The sequence below is a fragment of the Salmo trutta genome, chromosome 6 (genome assembly GCF_901001165.1).
Source record: "Salmo trutta chromosome 6, fSalTru1.1, whole genome shotgun sequence".
Lineage (NCBI taxonomy): Eukaryota > Metazoa > Chordata > Actinopteri > Salmoniformes > Salmonidae > Salmo > Salmo trutta.
In genome coordinates this window covers 50169383-50190082 of record NC_042962.1, presented here as the reverse complement: position 1 = coordinate 50190082, position 20700 = coordinate 50169383, and the positions used below count along the sequence as shown (strand labels likewise).

Here is a 20700-nt window from a genome sequence, read left to right as displayed (position 1 = left end):
AATCAGGTGTGTTGGAGCAGGGCTGGTGCAAAAAGCCTGAATAATACTCGGTATCTCTCCTGGAGGAAGGTTGGCCACCCCTGTTCTAGATCAATAGTCAGGATCGCCACAACCCAAGAGCCATGCCACCCCTCACTTCACTTCACTTACCAACTGCTGCGCTGCATGTTGGTGGATTTCTGTCATAATAACAATGGTTTATCAATTAAGGTACTGTGAACAAAGTCATACCAACACCTGCTCCGTGCAGTGCAAATATCGGATCATCTGCGTAGAATTGTGCAGAGAATGTGTATCTCAAACGCAACCACATACACAGACGAACCAAATCCTGGCTGCCATCATCACCTGCATCGACTTGGCAAGCAGGGATGATACTCTCCCAGTAAGCGGCCTAAACTAATTAGTAAACAGAAGGGGAATATATTTGGGCTGGGTAGCAAACAGAATAAGAAACCGTTTCTACTGCAACTAGCCAAATGCTAACTACGTTAATAAACAGTTGTACACTGGGTGCATTTAGTTAAGTCATTAACCAAGGTAAGTTATTACAACAGTAGATGAGACTATAGTTCAAATAGGCAGTATAACGTCAGCTGGGTTGTTGAGTCACCGGTAGAACACCAACATTTGTTTTAGCAAGCCACAAAGTGGGTCATTATAATTCATGAATAACAAAGAGTTTACCTAGTTACTAATACTGTAGCTAGTTTAGACTCGCCTAACCATAGCTACATGTAATGTAGTTAGTTAGCTTTGTTAGCGATTCAATTAGTTGCTAAAACTTGAACTTACTCAAGGCCCTATATCTAGCAACTGCAACCTATTACTTTATTGTACGACAATGTTGCTGATACTGATACATTTAGCTAGGTTAACTTGTTGGCTAGATAGCTACTTTGATGCATTACCCATAAGTCGTTACAGACCTTTGCTCTTCCAGCATCTAGTTTCCTCTGTCGTTCATCTTCGTCCATGTCTTGGTTGCAACACAACCATTAAAGGTTAAGGACAAATGTCCTGAAATCGCTGATTATTCCACTAAAACCTTTCACTTCCTTGTGCCTCTGCTGCAAAATCTTTGGAACTGTCAATATGAAATTCAATATGGCCGCCATGTCGTTTTAGCACCGCCCTTATTAAGTTTCCTCCACTAATATGGCCAATCAACACACTCGGAGCGAATTTCCCAGCCAATGGAAATCATGCTCTCTAACTGTTTACACGCACGGTCAAAAACTCTCTCTCCCACATTCTACAGGTCCCTGACTGACAAGTTTGAAACCAATCAGAGGACTAAATTGTGAAGCTAAACTTTGATTGATAAGGAAACTAGCCAATACATATAGAGTTACAAAAATAGTCCACCCATACAAATCTTTTTTTAAACATGTGCGTGTTTTTGACTGGATCATTAGGCTTTTTAAACCAACTACTCCACATGCAAACGGCGCGATAAATGCCCGTGGGAAATTAGTTAACCAGTAGCAGCATAGCTTTGTGTTTTCCCAAACTCAACTGTCAACTGATGTATCTTGACTACGGATTTAGTCCACTAACTACATATTAGAGCTCTTCATGGGTCCACCCGAACACGATTACCCGAGACCAGTTCCGGGTCCAAAATTCAAACTTGTGCAGGTTGGGTCCGGTTGAGTTGCATTTACACAGGCAGCACAATTCAGATATCTTTTCCTCTAATCTTTTCAGTGAGATCTTTTTCAGAGCTGATCTGATTTGTCAAAAGACCAGTTAGGGACAGATCGAAATGTACTGGGGGGAGTGGTGGTCCAAATAGGTAGGGTTGTCAAACACATTTTTTTTTGCTTTGGGGAGGGTTGTGTGTTTTTTTTATTGGGCACATGGGAGGGTAGTGCGTTTTTTCCCTTGTTTACATTTGCTTTTCTGCTCATACTTTCCCTATAAATAATGGTTAGACTTACTTTTGATGTTACCCTAATAAAGTTTAGAAATGTTTGTGAAGATTTGGTATGGTGTGGCTATTATTAAAAACCTCATGTAGTTTGTTAGGAAGGCTACATACATTAACCTGAGCTATATGCAACCCTTTCCTTATCAAGTGAAGATCAATAGAGCATGTATTCGTTATAGTTCATGTTGTCATGATACACTACAACACAAACTCAAATTTGAACATTAAATTAAAATAGCCAGGGAGTTACTCTAGAGTCCCGATACAATTGCCCGTTGATATAAAGTTTATCCATCATCATGGAGACTCGTTGATTCAGGCAACGTTTTTCCTTCATGATGGGATATAGTTTTTTTCTCCTTTCATTGATCTCGGTGGGGAAGTGATCATTCATTCCAAGATCAGTGTTTCTGAGATCTCTGCCCATGTTCTTCGTCATTTCCTTTTGCTTAAATTTGTCAAAACATGTAATAATAGCCCGCGGCCTCTTTCCAGAGGCCTTACCTATTCTATGGACTCTGTAGAAAGTGACATTACGCACAACATCAGTGGGCAGTTTTGGTTGAGTTGACATAAAGTCTCGGACTGTGTCCCCACAGCCTCTGCTGTTGTCATTCTCCGGTATCCCTGAAAATATTAGATTGTCCCGCATTGATCGACACTGTACATCAAGCAAGGTTTCTTTAAGTTGTTTGTTCTCCCTTTGTACCACCTCCACCTTGCTATGAATAGAGTCTACAGTACCTTTCAGCGCCGTGTTCTCTTTCCTTAGATCATCAATCTGACGTTGGCTGAATTCTAGACTGGCACATAATGCATTGATGTCCTCTCGTAATATATCCAAGATATCAAGTTTGGCAAGCCTTTCATTGGTGGATTTTAACAAGTCAACATCCATATCAGTAAACCTCTCCCCACTCGCCCTCATACATAGGGGATGGTTTGGTTCCATCGTTGATACCGTTGATACCTATTGGCCAACCTGGTTTTGGTTTGTTTTGTTGATTGGGTTGGTTGTCCTTATATGCAGTCCTTGTGTTGACGGCATATATTACTTTATATTATTATCCCGAACAATTTCACTGACCCTTACTTTTACATTTCTTTAATTGCCTCACTGGGTTGTTGTTCAAGAGAAATACACTGTTTTTGTCGGCTCAGATGGTAAACAGTAACCTAGGATCAAGACCAAAACCAGGAACGGTAACCAAGCAGTAGGCGTGGCTTGGTTGACATAAACAGTTGTGTCCCTTAGTAACCAGGTAAGTGGTCTCAGTTTGGCGTAGAGACTGAGAGCTGATCGATAGGTGTGTGACATACGGCTAAAGAGCTACAGGAAAATTGGGGACGGGAGAGTGTGTGTGTGTGGACAACTTCACCGTGTGGAGAAAGCAGTACTCTCAGAATGACTGATCCCATGCTTGACCAGATGACCAGACTCAAACTCAGGCTGCTGGAGAAGGTCATTGATTATTTGATTGATTGAGTTTTTTTAAAGTTTTGGATATCAAATAATCATCTGATCATTTACTTTGATAGACAGAAATGCCATGTTTTTAACTTATGAGTGTAACAAAGAGTAGTAAAAGAGATAATATTTTCTGATGTTGTGAGTTCTGGCTGCACATGGCCTCTTGTTGACTACTGACTACTCACCTCCTGCTTGTCTTCATGTCCACAGAGACTGGAGAATGAGAGGGACAACAAGGACGGCAGAGCAGAATCTGCCCTATCCACCAGTAAGACTACAAAATGTTTGAAAATAAATATTGTAATGAATCGTTGAAGTACAAGCAAACCCTGATTGTTCCTTTTTGTGTGTGTGTAAGTTTTCTGACTTTACTTTATTCCTAATTCTGATTGGCCAGGGAGTTTTGATGGACAGGCGGATGCGCTGCACAGCGTGCTTAGACGAAAAAAGGACCTGCTGCAAAGACTGAGGGTACGACGTCATTATTATTAAGATATTTATCACCATCATTATCATCAAACTCACATGGTAATGTCTGTGTGCGTGTTGCCTGCAGGAGCAGCACATGTTGGAGGACCTGAGCAGACCTCACACCTGGGGTGGGACAGGGAGACGGTACCGCCCAGACCTCCTCCCTCCTCCTGTCCCTCTGCCTCCTACTCCAGCCCCCATCCATATCTACCAGCCTGCCCTTGCACCCCCTGCACCACCCCCACCACAGCCCCCACGCATCATCCAGCAAATGGCGAGACAAAAATCCTTATTTTTCTCTCCCTCTGTCTTTCTCTCCATATATCTTCCTCTTGCTCTGCTTTTCCTCTTTCTCTCTTACAGACAGACAGCTGATGCTATTTCTCTCTTGGTCTGTAGTTGCCCCAGCAGCCTACTACCTTCATACAGCAGTTACCACAGCAACAGCCCCTCATACAACAGATACCCCCTCCTCAGCCTTACCCTGCACCACGGTCTGGGAGCATCAAAGAAGGTAAACACACACACAAATGCAGCTACTGGTGTGTGTGTGTGTGTGTGTTTATGTGTATATAATGTTAATTTTCATGTATGTGTGTGTGTGTGTTAGACATGGTGGAGCTGATGTTGATACAGAATGCTCAGATGCATCAGATCATAATGCACAACATGATGCTGAAAGCAATACCTCCCACGGCCCTGTCACCACCTAACCCAGGACAGGTCAGTATCACACACACCCACATCATTTATGTCAAATCCTATTTGTCACAAGCGCTGAATACAACAGTTGTAGACCTTACTGTGAAATTCTTACTTACAAGCCCTTAACCAACAATATAGTTAAAGAAATAGAGTTAAGAAAATATTGACTAAATAAAATAAGGCTATATAAAGGGGGTACCGGTACCGAGTCTGTGTGGGGGTACAGGTTAGAAGAGGTCATTTGTACATGTAGGTAGGGGTAAAGTGACTATGCATAAATAATAAACAGTGTGTAGCAGCAGTGTAAAAACAAAGAGGGGGGGGGGGTCAATGTAAATAGTCCCGATTGCCATTTGATGATTAATTGTTCAGCAGTCTTATGGTTCCTGTCACCCACATACCAAAGATAATGCCTTTTTGGAATCCTTAACATCTTATATTTGTTACTTTGTTTTCATCTTGATGTTGACCTCATCCAGGATGTTGTTGTGAGGTCAGCGGTCAAACCAAGAGGAAACGCCGTCCACCACCATCACTATGGCCCCCAAGCCCAAATGCTACCTCCCATTGGCTATACCATGTGGCCCTCGATGACATCATCGCTACCTGAAGGGCAAGGCGGGCATCATATGCCGTCCGTGCAGCATGTGACCAGCCCCAACACGCTGCCCCCACTCAACATGTATTAGCCTAGCCCTGAACAATATTCCCTAACCCCTATCTTGAGATATTATCTTGTGAGCATTTCATATTTAAAAATATATACAGATAGATGATTGATTGTAAATGTAAAATGTATACATTGATATTATGTTTGATAAGCATCGTTTCGGTATAGCCAAATATAATGGTTGAATGGAGAATTTGCTTCTTGGCACTGGCAACATGTAAATTCAAATCTGTTGGCCTACTATGATTCGTGGATGCAAAAGAGTGTGCAAATGACAAAGGTCTGTAAACATGCATCAGGACTTCAAAATAAATAAAACAAGATTTGCAAACATGCTTCTTGATCGGTTTTATTCTGTATTTAATCCAAATCACAAAACTCTCCATCTATCAAACATGCTTCTTGATCAGTTTTATTCTGTATTTAATCCAAAACTCTCCATCTGTCCTTGCTTCTTGATCCGTTTTATTCTGTATTTAATCCAAATCACAAAACTCTACATCTATCAAACCTTGCTTCTTGATCCGTTTTATTCTGTATTTAATCCAAAACTCTCCATCTATCAAACCTTGCTTCTTGATCCGTTTTATTCTGTATTTAATCCAAAACTCTCCATCTGTCCTTGCTTCTTGATCTGTTTTATTCTGTATTTAATCCAAAACTCTCCATCTGTCCTTGCTTCTTGATCTGTTTTATTCTGTAGTTAATCAAAAACTCTTCATCTATCAAACCTTGCTTCTTGGCACTGACCCACACCACAAGTAGAAGTCATACAGTACTCAAAACTAACTTAAGTTATTCTTACAGCAAATGCAAAAATAAAAACATCAGATTAGTTAGGAAATCAAATAATCTCATAATCCAAAACAAAGTCGCTCGCATTCATTGTCCAACCGTCATTTCTAAAAGTCACGTATGACATATTAGTCAGATGATCCATGAATTATTTTAACTGTGTTTGGACGGAAGTCCGTCCAAACACACCCACTGCATGAAAAAACATAATTATAGTATGATTAACATGATCAACTCTGGTGCAGAGGCATGATGGGATACAGAGAAAACACTTGGACTCTTTCCCATGTAAGGAAAATGGCGAGAGGGTGAGACCACTAAGTGAAGATGAAGTTAGGAGGGAAAGAAAGGTAGAGCGAGAGAGGGCGCGACAGAGAGGTAGAGAAATGAGGTAGGGGGGACTATTCCGGACTGAGCTGAATTGTGGCTCGTCCATGTTAAGGCATGGATATAAACCCACTAACTCTTATTAGAAATATAGGTGTATATATTATCTATAATCTACTGGTACATATCTATACCTCTGTGGTGTGTACCATTGCAAACTAGTCAGCAGATACTGTAAATACATACCAATATATATGTAATACACCCAGTACTATGAGTGGAAAAACTGGTTCCTATTGGATCTCATGTAGAAATACTGGTTCCTATTGGATCTCATGTAGAAATACTGGTTCCTATTGGATCTCATGTAGAAATACTGGTTCCTATTGGATCTCATGTAGAAATACTGGTTCCTATTGGATCATGTAGAGGGGAGAAGGGATCCAGATGTAGTGACGGAGAGATGGAAGGAGAGCCAGAGACTGCAGTCTGTATAGCGAACCAGTAAGTCATCCCACCACCAGACCTACACTAGCAGTAGATGTATGGGGGGGGTCAAGCTGTGTGAACACATTATCAAAAATGTTTGGCACACAAACAGACGTCCAGAAGATTGTTCATGATGTTGAGCGATGCCACGGTGAGAAAGTCTGTGTGTGCGCGCATGTGTACTGTGTGTGTTTGTTTGTGTGTGTATGTAAGGCGAGGCTATCTGAACACCCCCACGTTGATTGACAGGGCCACCTCTGGCTTCCTGGCCTTGACTGGCCCCATCTTCTTCTCTGGTCCCACCCCTTGGTTGGTCTCAACTTCAGCCCCCGCACCCTGCCCTCTACAGGAGTAAAGAGGAAATAGTATCAATGTAAACTGTAGACATTTACTTATTTATAATAACTTTGTAACTATAAATACACTTTCTTGTAAAGCTAATATCATACACGAAAAGCAGCGTCAACACTGTGACCTGAGTCTCATTGGATCTTTTAAGAAGCCCCACCCTTTCCTGCGTTGCTCCTTCTCTTCCCTCAACCTCTGTTCATCCTGTTGGGTGCTAAAGTCCCGGTTATTGTCAATCAACAGGTTCTGTCCAATCAGAAAACACCATGTTACTGTCGAAGTATTATCCAATCAGAAAACCATGTCACATTCAATAAGCAAGTTCTGTCCAATTAAATCAGAGCAGGCTGGAACGCAACCAATACGATGAACCACAGAGCTGCGTTTGTTACCTTGACACCGATGATGTCACCGTCTTTAAGGTGGAAAGGCGCTCCAAGCAGAGACTCCGCCTTTTTCTTCTTCTTCCGTTTGGACACCTGCTGGCTCTGTGTGCACGCATCATCAACAAGCGCCAGGAAGAGTCATAAAATAAACCATAGGAGAGTGACAACAAAACATCAGGCTCCCTCCCTCCACATCTCTTACCCAGTTGGAGAAAGTCTCCCAGGTGTGTGTGTGTGGCTGGTGCTTGGCCAGTAGCAGGGAGTCAGGAGAGAGGCCATAAGTTGAGGCCAGGGCAGAGCGTAGCGATCTGGGGGAAGGGTCTCGAGAAGCATCCCAGACCAGGTCCTCTGGAGGGTAGTAACCCCTCTCCCCTGGCACCCCCATCTGGACACGCAGCAACACCTCCTTAGGACTGGGGGAAGGGGGAATGGGGCAATAAGATGGTGGGAGAGGAACAGAAGAGCGAGGGATAACAACAGATCCAGAAATCATGTTTCCGATATCTGCTTAACTGACCAATGAGAGTAGAATAACCCCAGGCTTACCCAAGATCCTCTTCTCTCAGTAGCTGCTGCACACAAAACTCCACCCCACTGCACAACTTCAACTTCCTGTGAACAGATACTTGTTGTTGAGAAAAGGGATGAGAGGAGATAGAAGTGTGTGTGTGTGTGTGTGTGTGTACCTGAGTGTGTGTTGTTGTCCTCTGAGGATACGTGTTAGTCTCTGTCCCTCCAGCTGCCACACACGCAGAAACGCAGGAGTGGGCACACACACATACTGCAGCGCCGGCAGTGTCAGCACCTAACACACAGAGTATTAACACACATACACACACAGCATGGACATACACACAGCATAGACATACACACAGCATGGACATACACACAGCATGGACACACACAGCATGGACATACACACGCTAGAAGGAGCAGTATCAACACACACACACTACCTGAGTCTTCAGCTCCTCCAGTGTAGCCTCCTCTGAGATCTCCACCTGTCCCACAGTCCTCAGCTCCACCATGGCCCCGCCCACTAAACACACACACACATTTTAACCAGTGGACATAGTTTCATACCTTCATACCTAGTTTCACACTGTGTGTGTGTGTGTGTCTCACCTGCAGTCATGACCTCCAACCTCTGACCCTCCGTGGACCCCTCGGCTGTGCCGTTGACCTCTGTTTCCATGGAGACCACGGGATTGGTTCTCGGCTCCACATACAGCCAGACTGACATCTTCAGAAAACCCTGGGAGGGGGGGGGGGGACGACACTTGAGAGAGGGAATACGTGTCTGTAGAGAGTGAATGGGGTTGTAAGAGAACAGGAAGTTGAGTGTACCTTGGGAGGAAGTCGTCCCTCAGTAATCACCAGAGCGTCTCCATGACTCATCTTCAGCTCTGAGAGAGACGCCTCCTGGGGAAGAAACGAGAGGGAGAGATTGTGGCAGTGAGTGAAAAAGAGAGGGGAAAATGTATCCCACTTCTTGATTTCGCTTAAGCAATAATTTATTCGAACCCAGGGATTATCGTGACAATAACACCCAACTATGGTCTGTTCTTAAGCCCGACGCGGAGGTATGAGGAAACATCCCTTTGCAGGGTGTTATTCACGATAATCTCCGGGTTCGAGTGCCCTTACTGCTTTAACAAAACAATTGCCAACATATAAAAAAAGATTAACAACCTGTTTTCATAAACATGGGTACATTTGTTTTATTTCATCCTTCCACCAGACAATATAGTCAGAGCAAAAGCCAGTCGTTAGTTCTGAGATTCTGCAGTTGTCAGCCAAGCAGGCTGGTCGTCTATTCTATTAACATGGTTGTCAGCCAAGCAGGCTGGTCGTCTATTCTATTAACATGGTTGTCAGCCAAGCAGGCTGGTCGTCTATTCTATTAACATGGTTGTCAGCCAAGCAGGCTGGTCGTCTATTCTATTAACATGGTTGTCAGCCAAGCAGGCTGGTCGTCTATTCTATTAGCATGGTTGTCAGCCAAGCAGGCTGGTCGTCTATTCTATTGACATGGTCGTCAGCCAAGCAGACTGGTTGTCTATTCAATTGACATGGTTGTCAGCCAAGCAGACTGGTCGTCTATTCTATTAACATGGTTGTCAGCCAAGCAGGCTGGTCATCTATTCTATTGACATGGTCGTCAGCCAAGCAGACTGGTTGTCTATTCAATTGACATGGTTGTCAGCCAAGCAGGCTGGCCGTCTATTCTATTGGCATGGTCGTCAGCCAAGCAGACTGGTCATCTATTCTATTGGCATGGCGGGCTGGTCATCCGTTCTAAGCAAAACACTTTTTGCTATGCAAGTTGGTTACTTCTCTTTTGCCAACTACTCAATTAAAGCAAACTCACAATCACGACCAGCAGCTGAACCTACAGCAAACTATGTGCATTTTTGTTTGTTTTACCTTTATTTCTATTGCCATTTCTTTGGATATATCCATTATAATGAGTCTCCTCTGGACACGATCATTCTCTATGGCACGGGGGAGGTAGCAAAAAAAACCTGCAACATTGTTGCACAGGTCAGCGCGGCAGGCGACAAGGTTTAGACAAACCTCAACTGTTGCAAACCAAATGCTAAGATGGAAGCGTGGGGAAACCCTGTCGAGACATTTCTTTCCAGGGGAGTTTATTAATTGCCTGGCTGGGCTGTGGGACCTTGAAGGAGCATTGATCATTCAATTGAAAACTGTTAACAGGCATTACCCGGGGGATCGTCATGAATAACTCCCTGTATCAACCAATCAGCATCCAAACAACCCGTTATATAATTCTGGTTACTGACCTCGTCCATCAAAGCCTCTCCCACCTCCTCACACCAGTCCAGCCTCCTTAGATGCCAACCGTCCCCTGTACACACACACACACACTATTAACCCACACCATTACCCCTACACCATTAACCCACACCATTAACACAAATGCACACACAGGGGAGAAGGGACACACTCTATAATCTAGTAGTTTTACCTTCAAGTCTTGCTGACTCCAACATTTTCTTGAGACACTACAATAGAATGTATAGATAGGATTAGCACTCATTAGCAGAGAAGCAGATACACTGTCTGACAGAGAGACAGACACAGGCAGGCAGGCAGGCCGATAGACCGACCAGCAGACCAAACGATAGGCAGTCAGTCCCCACCTGTTTAACCGTGCTGGACTGCTCTATAATGATTTCCCCCTCCAAGCAAGAGGAGGGTGCTGTCCCCACACTGAAGTACAGGAACAGCTGTGTGTCTTTGGGGGCCGTTCCAGGACAGAGGGACAGGGAGGTCATCAGCCTAACCCCAGCGTCACGAACACTCAGCTCCTCACACACTGTGGGAGGCAACACACACACACACGACAGGGCTTGACATTCAGGTACATTTGCCAGTGGCACACCGGGCCATTGCCAACTGAAAGCTACTGGCCCCCCCAAAAAAATCGAGATCAGGTGATTTTATCTTTAGTTTGCGGGTTGAGCAAGTTACCCGATAATACTACCCTCCACACAGAAATAATGACATTTTACTTGACAATATCACATTTACATTGATTGATTGGAAGGAAAAATAATACTTTGCGTAATCTCAAAAAGGGTGTTACCGTTAGCGATTTTGAACAGTCAGCAGGCTACAGTAGTAGGGCCAATAAGGTCTGGTTTATCTTTAGCTACAGTTTGTTTTCTCGGTGACTGAACATCTTTCCTACATTTCCTACCAGCAGCCCTACTACTGTCCTTCTGTGTGCTGCTCCACGCGACAACCAGTGGCGAGCTGCTCTTTCTTGCTGCCTGACAGATGAACTAGTCTGTGTGCGGGTGATAATCTGCATAACGAATTAACAGCTTTGGGAATTTGTCTGTTTTTTTCAACAAATATATACAGCCAGGACTGTAAATATCATTATTACAATATTTTTTTTGGGGGGCCCATTGTTGTGGAGGATTGACTGGCCCGGAGGGCTTCCAAAACCTCCCCGGGCCAGCAGGCAGCCCTGTATGTCGAGCCCTGCATCAATACATAAACACAGTTAGGAGGAAGTAAGAGATGCATGTGTTTATGTGTGAGGGTCATTGGGGGTTACAGTACCTGGGGGCAGGAGTTTCCCTGTACGGTCCACCTGCCTCAGACAGCATGCCACACCTGGACAGAGATACACACACCAGTGAAGAGACAACAAACACATATCTATGATAATAATACCAGCTGCTGCTATTAGGAGTGGTAATAATAACAGTATCTGACCTGCTAGCTGCTGCTATTAGGAGTGGTAATAATAACATTATCTGACCTGCTGCTATTAGGAGTGGTAATAATAACAGTATCTGACCTGCTGCTATTAGGAGTGGTAATAATAACAGTATCTGACCTGCTAGCTGCTGCTATTAGGAGTGGTAATAATAACAGTATCTGACCTGCTAGCTGCTGCTATTAGGAGTGGTAATAATAACAGTATCTGACCTGCTAGCTGCTGCTATTAGGAGTGGTAATAATAACACTATCTGACCTGCTAGCTGCTCCTATTAGGAGTGGTAATAATAACAGTATCTGACCTGCTAGCTGCTGCTATTAGGAGTGGTAATAATAACAGTATCTGACCTGCTGCTATTAGGAGTGGTAATAATAACAGTATCTGACCTGCTGCTATTAGGAGTGGTAATAATAACAGTATCTGACCTGCTAGCTGCTGCTATTAGGAGTGGTAATAATAACAGTATCTGACCTGCTAGCTGCTGCTATTAGGAGTGGTAATAATAACAGTATCTGACCTGCTAGCTGCTGCTATTAGGAGTGGTAATAATAGCAGTATCTGACCTGCTAGCTGCTGCTATTAGGAGTGGTAATAATAGCAGTATCTGACCTGCTAGCTGATCCTATTAGGAGTGGTAATAATAACAGTATCTGACCTGCTGCTATTAGGAGTGGTAATAATAACAGTATCTGACCTGCTAGCTGCTGCTATTAGGAGTGGTAATAATAACAGTATCTGACCTGCTAGCTGCTGCTATTAGGAGTGGTAATAATAACAGTATCTGACCTGCTAGCTGCTGCTATTAGGAGTGGTAATAATAGCAGTATCTGACCTGCTAGCTGCTGCTATTAGGAGTGGTAATAATAGCAGTATCTGACCTGCTAGCTGATCCTATTAGGAGTGGTAATAATAACAGTATCTGACCTGCTAGCTGCTGCTATTAGGAGTGGTAATAATAACACTATCTGACCTGCTAGCTGCTGCTATTAGGAGTGGTAATAATAACAGTATCTGACCTGCTAGCTGCTGCTATTAGGAGTGGTAATAATAACAGTTTCTGACCTGCTAGCTGCTGCTATTAGGAGTGGTAATAATAACAGTATCTGACCTGCTAGCTGCTGCTATTAGGAGTGGTAATAATAACAGTTTCTGACCTGCTAGCTGCTGCTATTAGGAGTGGTAATAATAACAGTATCTGACCTGCTGCTATTAGGAGTGGTAATAATAACAGTATCTGACCTGCTAGCTGCTGCTATTAGGAGTGGTAATAATAACATTATCTGACCTGCTGCTATTAGGAGTGGTAATAATAACAGTATCTGACCTGCTAGCTGCTGCTATTAGGAGTGGTAATAATAACAGTATCTGACCTGCTAGCTGCTGCTATTAGGAGTGGTAATAATAGCAGTATCTGACCTGCTAGCTGCTGCTATTAGGAGTGGTAATAATAACAGTATCTGACCTGCTAGCTGCTGCTATTAGGAGTGGTAATAATAACAGTATCTGACCTGCTGCTATTAGGAGTGGTAATAATAACAGTATCTGACCTGCTAGCTGCTGCTATTAGGAGTGGTAATAATAACAGTATCTGACCTGCTAGCTGCTGCTATTAGGAGTGGTAATAATAACATTATCTGACCTGCTGCTATTAGGAGTGGTAATAATAACAGTATCTGACCTGCTAGCTGCTGCTATTAGGAGTGGTAATAATAACAGTATCTGACCTGCTGCTATTAGGAGTGGTAATAATAACAGTATCTGACCTGCTAGCTGCTGCTATTAGGAGTGGTAATAATAACAGTATCTGACCTGCTAGCTGCTGCTATTAGGAGTGGTAATAATAACACTATCTGACCTGCTAGCTGCTGCTATTAGGAGTGGTAATAATAACACTATCTGACCTGCTAGCTGCTGCTATTAGGAGTGGTAATAATAACACTATCTGACCTGCTAGCTGCTGCTATTAGGAGTGGTAATAATAACATTATCTGACCTGCTGCTATTAGGAGTGGTAATAATAACAGTATCTGACCTGCTAGCTGCTGCTATTAGGAGTGGTAATAATAACAGTATCTGACCTGCTAGCTGCTGCTATTAGGAGTGGTAATAATAACAGTATCTGACCTGCTAGCTGCTGCTATTAGGAGTGGTAATAATAACAGTATCTGACCTGCTAGCTGCTGCTATTAGGAGTGGTAATAATAACAGTATCTGACCTGCTAGCTGCTGCTATTAGGAGTGGTAATAATAACAGTATCTGACCTGCTAGCTGCTGCTATTAGGAGTGGTAATAATAGCAGTATCTGACCTGCTAGCTGCTGCTATTAGGAGTGGTAATAATAACATTATCTGACCTGCTAGCTGCTGCTATTAGGAGTGGTAATAATAACAGTTTCTGACCTGCTAGCTGCTGCTATAATAACAGTATCTGACCTGCTAGCTGCTGCTATAATGACAGTATCTGACCTGCTAGCTGCTGCTATAAAAAGTGGTAATAATAGCAGTTTCTGACCTGCTAGCTGCTGCTATTAGGAGTGGTAATAATAACAGTATCTGACCTGCTAGCTGCTGCTATTAGGAGTGGTAATAATAACAGTATCTGACCTGCTGCTATTAGGAGTGGGAATAATAACCGTATCTGACCTGCTAGCTGCTGCTATTAGGAGTGGTAATAATAACAGTATCTGACCTGCTAGCTGCTGCTATTAGGAGTGGTAATAATAACAGTATCTGACCTGCTAGCTGCTGCTATTAGGAGTGGTAATAATAACACTATCTGACCTGCTAGCTGCTGCTATTAGGAGTGGTAATAATAACAGTATCTGACCTGCAGCTGCTGCTATTAGGAGTGGTAATAATAACAGTATCTGACCTGCTAGCTGCTGCTATTAGGAGTGGTAATAATAATAGTATCTGACCTGCTAGCTGCTGCTATTAGGAGTGGTAATAATAACACTATCTGACCTGCTGCTATTAGGAGTGGTAATAATAACACTATCTGACCTGCTAGCTGCTCCTGTAGCTGCAGCTCCACTATGGCCCTCTGTTTCACCTCACACAGTAGCTAGAAAAGAACACCCACCCACACATTAACATACTAAACACACACATTAATATACTTAAACACACACACACATACATTAATATACTAAACACACACACACAAATATAGTAAACACACACTAATATACTTAACACACATACACACTTGCTTGCTCACCATGTTTCCAGAGGCAGGGACCTTTGCCCTCATCCTCTCCTCCTCTTCCTCCCCCTCTCCTCCTCTTCTTCTTCTTCTCTCTGGTCGGTATTCCACCTGAAGCCAGCGACAGTCTGATGGTGTTGTCACGGTTACCATATCACCACTCACACTGAACACACTGGGAGAGAGAGACATTACACACACAGCTATAGCAAACACACCAACTACACCTCATGTCTGTCACTCACTTACGCAGACTGACACACTGCCGCACACACACACCACGCTGCCCACCTGCTGTCCTGTGTCTGTGGCTCCAGCACCAGCAGTGCGTCTCCATCCTTCAAGGCCAGCTCCTTCAGGGTCCTCTGCATGTCTCCAGGAGGGAACACCCTCCACCCGCTGGCCCCCCCTCCCTCCCCTCCTCCCCTCTTCTCCTGACACAGGAGGCTCTCCTGTGGCTCCCCTAATGCCTCCCTCACCTCTCCTAGAGTCACCCTCCCAGCGAACCCCCTCGACTCCTTCGACAGCCCCGAGCCTCCTTCCTCTCCCCCCTCCTCATCCCCTCCCTCCCCCTCTTCTCCCAGAGAGGGGCGAACCACGGTCAGCAGCATTGGTTCCCACTCGGCTCCTGTTTGGACAGTCGCCCCACAAACCTGAGGAAATAAAGGGGATATGACCCGACAGCCGTTCTGGTTCTAGGACGTCCAGTAGCAGTGTGTACAACGGTGGATGGTGTTGATTCGAGTGTCTCCTCACCTCTCTGCCGTTCCACACAAACAGATCAGTGCCGGTCAAGATGCCTGCACTGTAGAGGGACACCTCATCATCTGAAACACACGTACAAAAGTTCAGTATGAACTCTCACAGAATGTACATGTTGCAAAAGTGTGTGTGTCTCACCTGTGAGAGTGTTGTAGAGGTGAAGGCCGGCTGGCAGACTTTTGGCCACAGTCAGAGCCATATCCCCCTCCCAGAGATCCTGCATCTGAACACACACACACACACACACACACACACACACACACACACACAGATTTGAGCTTTTTGCAAAGTGCCATGGCGTCATTAAGGAAGTGAGTTAATGAGTCGGAGTGATGACGTCACCTGGTAGATGATCATTCGCAAGTCTCCTACGGTCCTGCGGAGGTCGAAGGTGAGGTTGGTGGCCTCATTCTGCTCTATGCTGATTGGCTTAAGAGCTCCGTTCTCCAACCTATAGCGCGGCGCTAGGTGGAGACGCAGCTCAACACTGTTATTGCTGGCCTCAAACTCCTCCCTATAGCAGAGTACACACACAAACACAAACACGGATAGCCAAAAAACATCAGCAAAATATAACAAAATACAGTGTGTGTGTGTGTGTGTGTGTGTGTGTGCGCACACGTGAGTACCGTCTCTGTTGTAGTCTTCTGTTCTCCTCTTCAGCCATCTCCAAGAGGTGAGGGGGAACCTTATACCCAGGATTCCTCAGGGCTGCCAGGGGGAAAACCTCATTTTAAAGACTGTATACGTGTGCGTTTTCACATCTCTCCGTCACAACCTCTCTTTCTCTCCCTCTCGCATCAAGTTTGGATGTGGCTCTCCTTTTCTTGTGCTCGCTCACTCTCTCCCTTTCCTTCTTACACCTCTCTCCCACACACAGACCCTCACAAACACCCACACACAAACACCCACCCACACACAAACACCCACCCACACACAAACACCCACCCACCCACACACAAACACCCACACACCTCCAGAAGGCCTGCGTAGCAGTGTCTTCCTATAGAACAGCATGTAGGCACTCTCCTTTCCCTGGTACATTTTCTCTACGTCTCTCTCATGGATCGACGTCACTGTGGAGTCATTCAGATCAAACCAGTGGCTGCCCTGTGGAGAGATGGAGAGAGGAAGAAAGATGCATGGATGAATGGACATTCAGAGAGAGACAGAAAAGAGATTTAAACATAACCAATTGCAGCATCAACATGGCAGACACACCATCATTAAAGCAGAACTATGAGCGCTCTAACTAGTGTACCTGTGGTTCTGGTGCCGTCTCCAGTCCTAGTTCTGGTTGGGGGTTGGCTGTGTTGTTGTGGACTGGGTCTGGGGAAGAGCTAGGGCCAGGGGTTGGGTGGGCTGGGCTGGAGGGCTGGGTCACCGGGCTAGGGGGGTTGGCTTTCAGGGCCACCCGAGTGCCGTTATTGACCAACACAAACACATCACTGTGGTTCTGGAGAAACTGCAGAGGGAGAGAGGAGGCGAGAGGGAGATGAGTGGAAGGATAACGTGTAGAACGATGTAGAGGAGATAAGGAAAGGTAAGCGTTTATGTGACGTTGGGGAGCTCTTGGGGGAAGCCCATCAGTCATGTCCTACCTTGCCTATGGGGCCGTGGAGTTTCCTGTACTTCTTGCTCCAGGAAGAACCGATCTTGTCCATCAGTCTCTGGCCCAGCTGGTCCAGCAGCACGCTCCTGCTCTCCTCCTACAGGCCAGGAGGGGAACAACACCACATTAAGATCAGACACAGTCACTGGACCTTCTGACGATGTTGCCCGTGGTGCTCTCGTTCCATCGGGTTAAACCAGCATGCTTTGCGTTACCTGGGCTATTATGGAGGAGAGTACAGATAGAGGGTCGTCTTTCTCCGGCTCAGGATACACTCTCACTTCCTTCTTCTTCTGAACCTTGGGTTTGGAATCCTCCTCCTGATACAAACGCACGCACGTAAATAAAAAGACACACACAAACACACACTTCGCTATTAGCACATTTAGTGACATACTCTAAGCCTCGATTGTCTACTATGCAATTGTTGTTATTTTTTCCTCCCTCCCGTTCTCTCTCACCGGCGGTTCCCACAAGCCGAGGTGGTCCATGTCTTTGATGTAGACGTGGTAATGGCCGCCATAGCAGCCTCCCTTATGGATGATGACAGAGAAGAGTTCATAGGAGTACTCCGAGTCCTCGTCTTCAGTCTGGGAGAGAGGGTGACATAGGATAGTCATTAGGCCTTATAATGCGACATAACATATTCTTAAATGGTTTGACATTGTTTTAACTAAGTCACGCAGAGTATACACAAAGTAGGTGGCAGTGAATCCATGCAGATCAATGTGGGTGGAGGTTGTACCTGTTCACAGAAGGGTCGGAGGTTGATGGTGAGAGGGAAGGTGTAGCGACCAGTCTCCTTGTAACGCTCGCACCTGGCAAAGTCAAAGTTAAACCTCAACAGAGACACTGTCAGGAAGGGAGGGAGCTTCCTCAGCTTGGCAGACTGCAGAGGGGAGAGAGAGAGAAAAAAAAGAGGGCGCAAGGGAGAGAGAGTTCTGGAGTCCGTACCAATTCTAGAATAAACAAGTACAATTTAAATCCATGCCAATACTCCTACTAACCTTAGCAGCTGTGACTAGTTGGTCACACTGGCCACAGCGGTAGAGGTTACTGCCTTCAAACATCTCCTCTTCCACAAACATGTCCCAGAGCGCCCCCTCCAGGCCACACACGCCACGTACACACACTGTCAGGTCCAGGAAGTCCTCCTGAGAGCGAAAGAGAGAGCCAAGAGAAAGAGGTGTAAGCAACACAAAGATACACACATGTACCAGTTTTATCTCAATCTCTTCATTCAAATACTCAATCATGGACACTCTTACTGACAGTTGTGGCTGCTTTGCGTGATGTATCGTTGTCTCTACCTTCTTGTCTGTGCCCACTAATGTTTGTAACCTGTTTTGAGCTGCTACGATGTTGTGCTGCTGCCATGTTGTGTTGCTACAATGTTGTTGTCATGTGTTGCTACCATGCTGTGTAGTCATGTTTTGCTGCCATGTTGTCTTGTCGTCTTAGGTCTCTCTTTATGTAGTGTTGTCTCTCTTGTCGTGGTGTGTTTTGTCCTATATTTTTAATCCCAGCCCCCGCAGGAGGCCTTTTGCCTTATGTAAATAAGAATTTGTTCTTAACTGACTTGCCTAGTTAAATAATGGTTAAATAAATAAAAACCTGTCTCTGGCTGATGTTGCCACACTCTTTGCAGAGGATGCTGTTGACAGTGGTGCCATGATAGAGGCGCTGGATGAACGCACTACCGCTAGTGTCCACCAGGGAGTGCTCTAGGGCACTGAACAGAATCCTGTTCAACTCCTGCACATCATGTTGCCTGCTCTCCTACGGGAGAGAGATGTTAAGAGAGTGGTAAGCAAAATACTGTAGGAGAAAGCGATGTAGCATTATATAAAGCAAGCCTCATTCTCTAGTTTAGTCCCTGCGTCACGCACACTGCCATTCATACACACACTCGTTCTCATGCTCGTGTTAACACACACTACCTCGCTGTTGTTCCATCCGAAGCTGTCAGTGAGATCAGCAGTAGAGGCACTCTGTTGGTCCACCAAGAGTAGACGAGCAAACAGCCTCTGGAGCTCCAGTGGAATAACCCTGACCTGAGGGACAGAGTTAATGTACTACTCAAACACACCAATACAAATAAAGACATGCACACAGTGAGGAACACACACACTTCCATGGTTGGTTCCTTACCTTGGCCTCTGGTTTGTCTTTGTCCTCCAGGCAGCCCAATTCCTTTGGACCCAGACTGAACAGCTCCTCTACACACACACACACACACACACACACACACACACACACGGTATTGCAAATACAGTATGAACCAAAGACAGAACACCAAGTGACCTGACTTGACCTCTCACCTCTGAACTCCGGGGTGAAGAGCAGGGTCTGGAGCAGGGAGTTGAGGTAGCACGTCCCTCCCTGGTTTTTAATCCCGCTGAGATTCACTCTTCCCCGGGGTGGAGGTGGCTCCCCTTCCCCCTTTACAACTCTACCTCCTGAGGGAGCCAGAGAAAATCCCTCCTCCTCTTCCTCGAAAAGACTCCCAAACATGGCTGGGCTTGCGTCTGTTTCTCTCTTTCCTGTGAAACGCACCTTCAGGGGACTGAATTGAATGTCTAATTGTGTTCACGATCGCGTAGCTAGCTAACTAATAACTCCTCTTGCTATCTCATCTTGGTCTTGCCTAGCTCTCTGTTGATAGTAGTGGGACTGACTCTGAAATAAGACGACTTTACAGGGGTAAACATCGCTATGAATAGATAACTAGTGTGTTCCCGTATAGTGCTCGAGTTATAGCAATTATTGTAGCAGGTTAACCAACAAGCTATACAATAATTGCCCTTACAACACGAGTTAATTTAGTGTGAACTGAGTTTACAACAGCTAAATTCGGACCGGTGACAGACAGTTATCCTACCTGGCTATCTGACTCGTTAGCTATCAAGCAAAACGTGTTTCAGCGTTCCTGACGCAAATAGAGCTTTAACTCCAGAAATCTCCTAATGCTTTTTTGTTAAGTTATAATCGAAGCCAAACTCTGTCTACATTCCTCTGTTTTAAATAAGAGAAAAAACGATAAAAGGTAAATAAAAACACCATTGATGAACAGTGCGCAGCCATAATGTCCTAAAGCCAAAGGGTAGAGTGGGGCATTGTGGTAGTTGTAGTGTCGTTTTAAAATCACAGGTTGGCACCTCGGTTGAATAAACTACATGTCCACTAAGTCTTCTCTTCGATTTTGCAAGAGCGTCAAGCCTCATGTAGTTTTTATAACATGGCTTGTCTGTTATCCGGTGGATGT

General features: G+C 44.9%; 3 protein-coding genes across 7 annotated transcripts in view; 1 reads left to right on the top strand and 2 right to left on the bottom strand.

The window, feature by feature from the left end:
• Window positions 1-1156, bottom strand: part of LOC115195139 (pericentrin) — a 54187-nt gene extending 53031 nt beyond the window's left edge. Inside the window, exon 1 of the mRNA XM_029754945.1 lies at window positions 930-1156. Within this exon, the coding sequence (XP_029610805.1) occupies window positions 930-977 (48 nt within the window). The 5' untranslated portion in view covers window positions 978-1156. The remainder of the gene's footprint in view (window positions 1-929) is intronic.
• On the top strand, window positions 152-5585 carry c6h21orf58 (chromosome 6 C21orf58 homolog). Of its 4 annotated transcripts, none has more exons than XM_029756754.1 (8): window positions 152-385; window positions 3322-3395; window positions 3615-3672; window positions 3802-3875; window positions 3961-4149; window positions 4275-4389; window positions 4486-4598; window positions 5060-5585. In XM_029756754.1, exons 2-8 carry the CDS (start codon window positions 3339-3341, stop codon window positions 5267-5269), a joined length of 816 nt encoding a protein of 271 aa, XP_029612614.1. In that variant the 5' UTR covers window positions 152-385; window positions 3322-3338; the 3' UTR covers window positions 5270-5585. The 4 variants fall into 4 exon arrangements, with proteins under 4 accessions (XP_029612614.1, XP_029612616.1, XP_029612615.1 ...); XM_029756756.1 differs by lacking the exon at window positions 152-385 and adding an exon at window positions 1408-1798 and having other exon boundaries at window positions 3329-3395; XM_029756755.1 differs by lacking the exon at window positions 152-385 and adding an exon at window positions 2980-3195 and having other exon boundaries at window positions 3329-3395.
• On the bottom strand, window positions 5584-20555 carry LOC115196141 (ubiquitin carboxyl-terminal hydrolase 40). Of its 2 annotated transcripts, none has more exons than XM_029756751.1 (31): window positions 19757-20555; window positions 19587-19654; window positions 19376-19489; window positions 19050-19214; window positions 18443-18589; window positions 18181-18324; window positions 17897-18025; window positions 17651-17755; window positions 17425-17532; window positions 17085-17288; window positions 16798-16933; window positions 16453-16534; window positions 16166-16337; window positions 15962-16046; window positions 15818-15888; window positions 15353-15714; window positions 15077-15236; window positions 14860-14920; window positions 11694-11747; window positions 10763-10938; window positions 10588-10624; window positions 10403-10467; window positions 8943-9017; window positions 8721-8850; window positions 8552-8634; window positions 8282-8400; window positions 8142-8207; window positions 7798-8008; window positions 7602-7697; window positions 7370-7455; window positions 5584-7204 (listed from the first exon to the last, which is right to left on the bottom strand). In XM_029756751.1, exons 1-31 carry the CDS (start codon window positions 19947-19949, stop codon window positions 7081-7083), a joined length of 3828 nt encoding a protein of 1275 aa, XP_029612611.1. In that variant the 5' UTR covers window positions 19950-20555; the 3' UTR covers window positions 5584-7080. The 2 variants fall into 2 exon arrangements, with proteins under 2 accessions (XP_029612611.1, XP_029612612.1); XM_029756752.1 differs by having other exon boundaries at window positions 10427-10467.
• Between the last annotated feature and the right edge of the window lie 145 nt (window positions 20556-20700).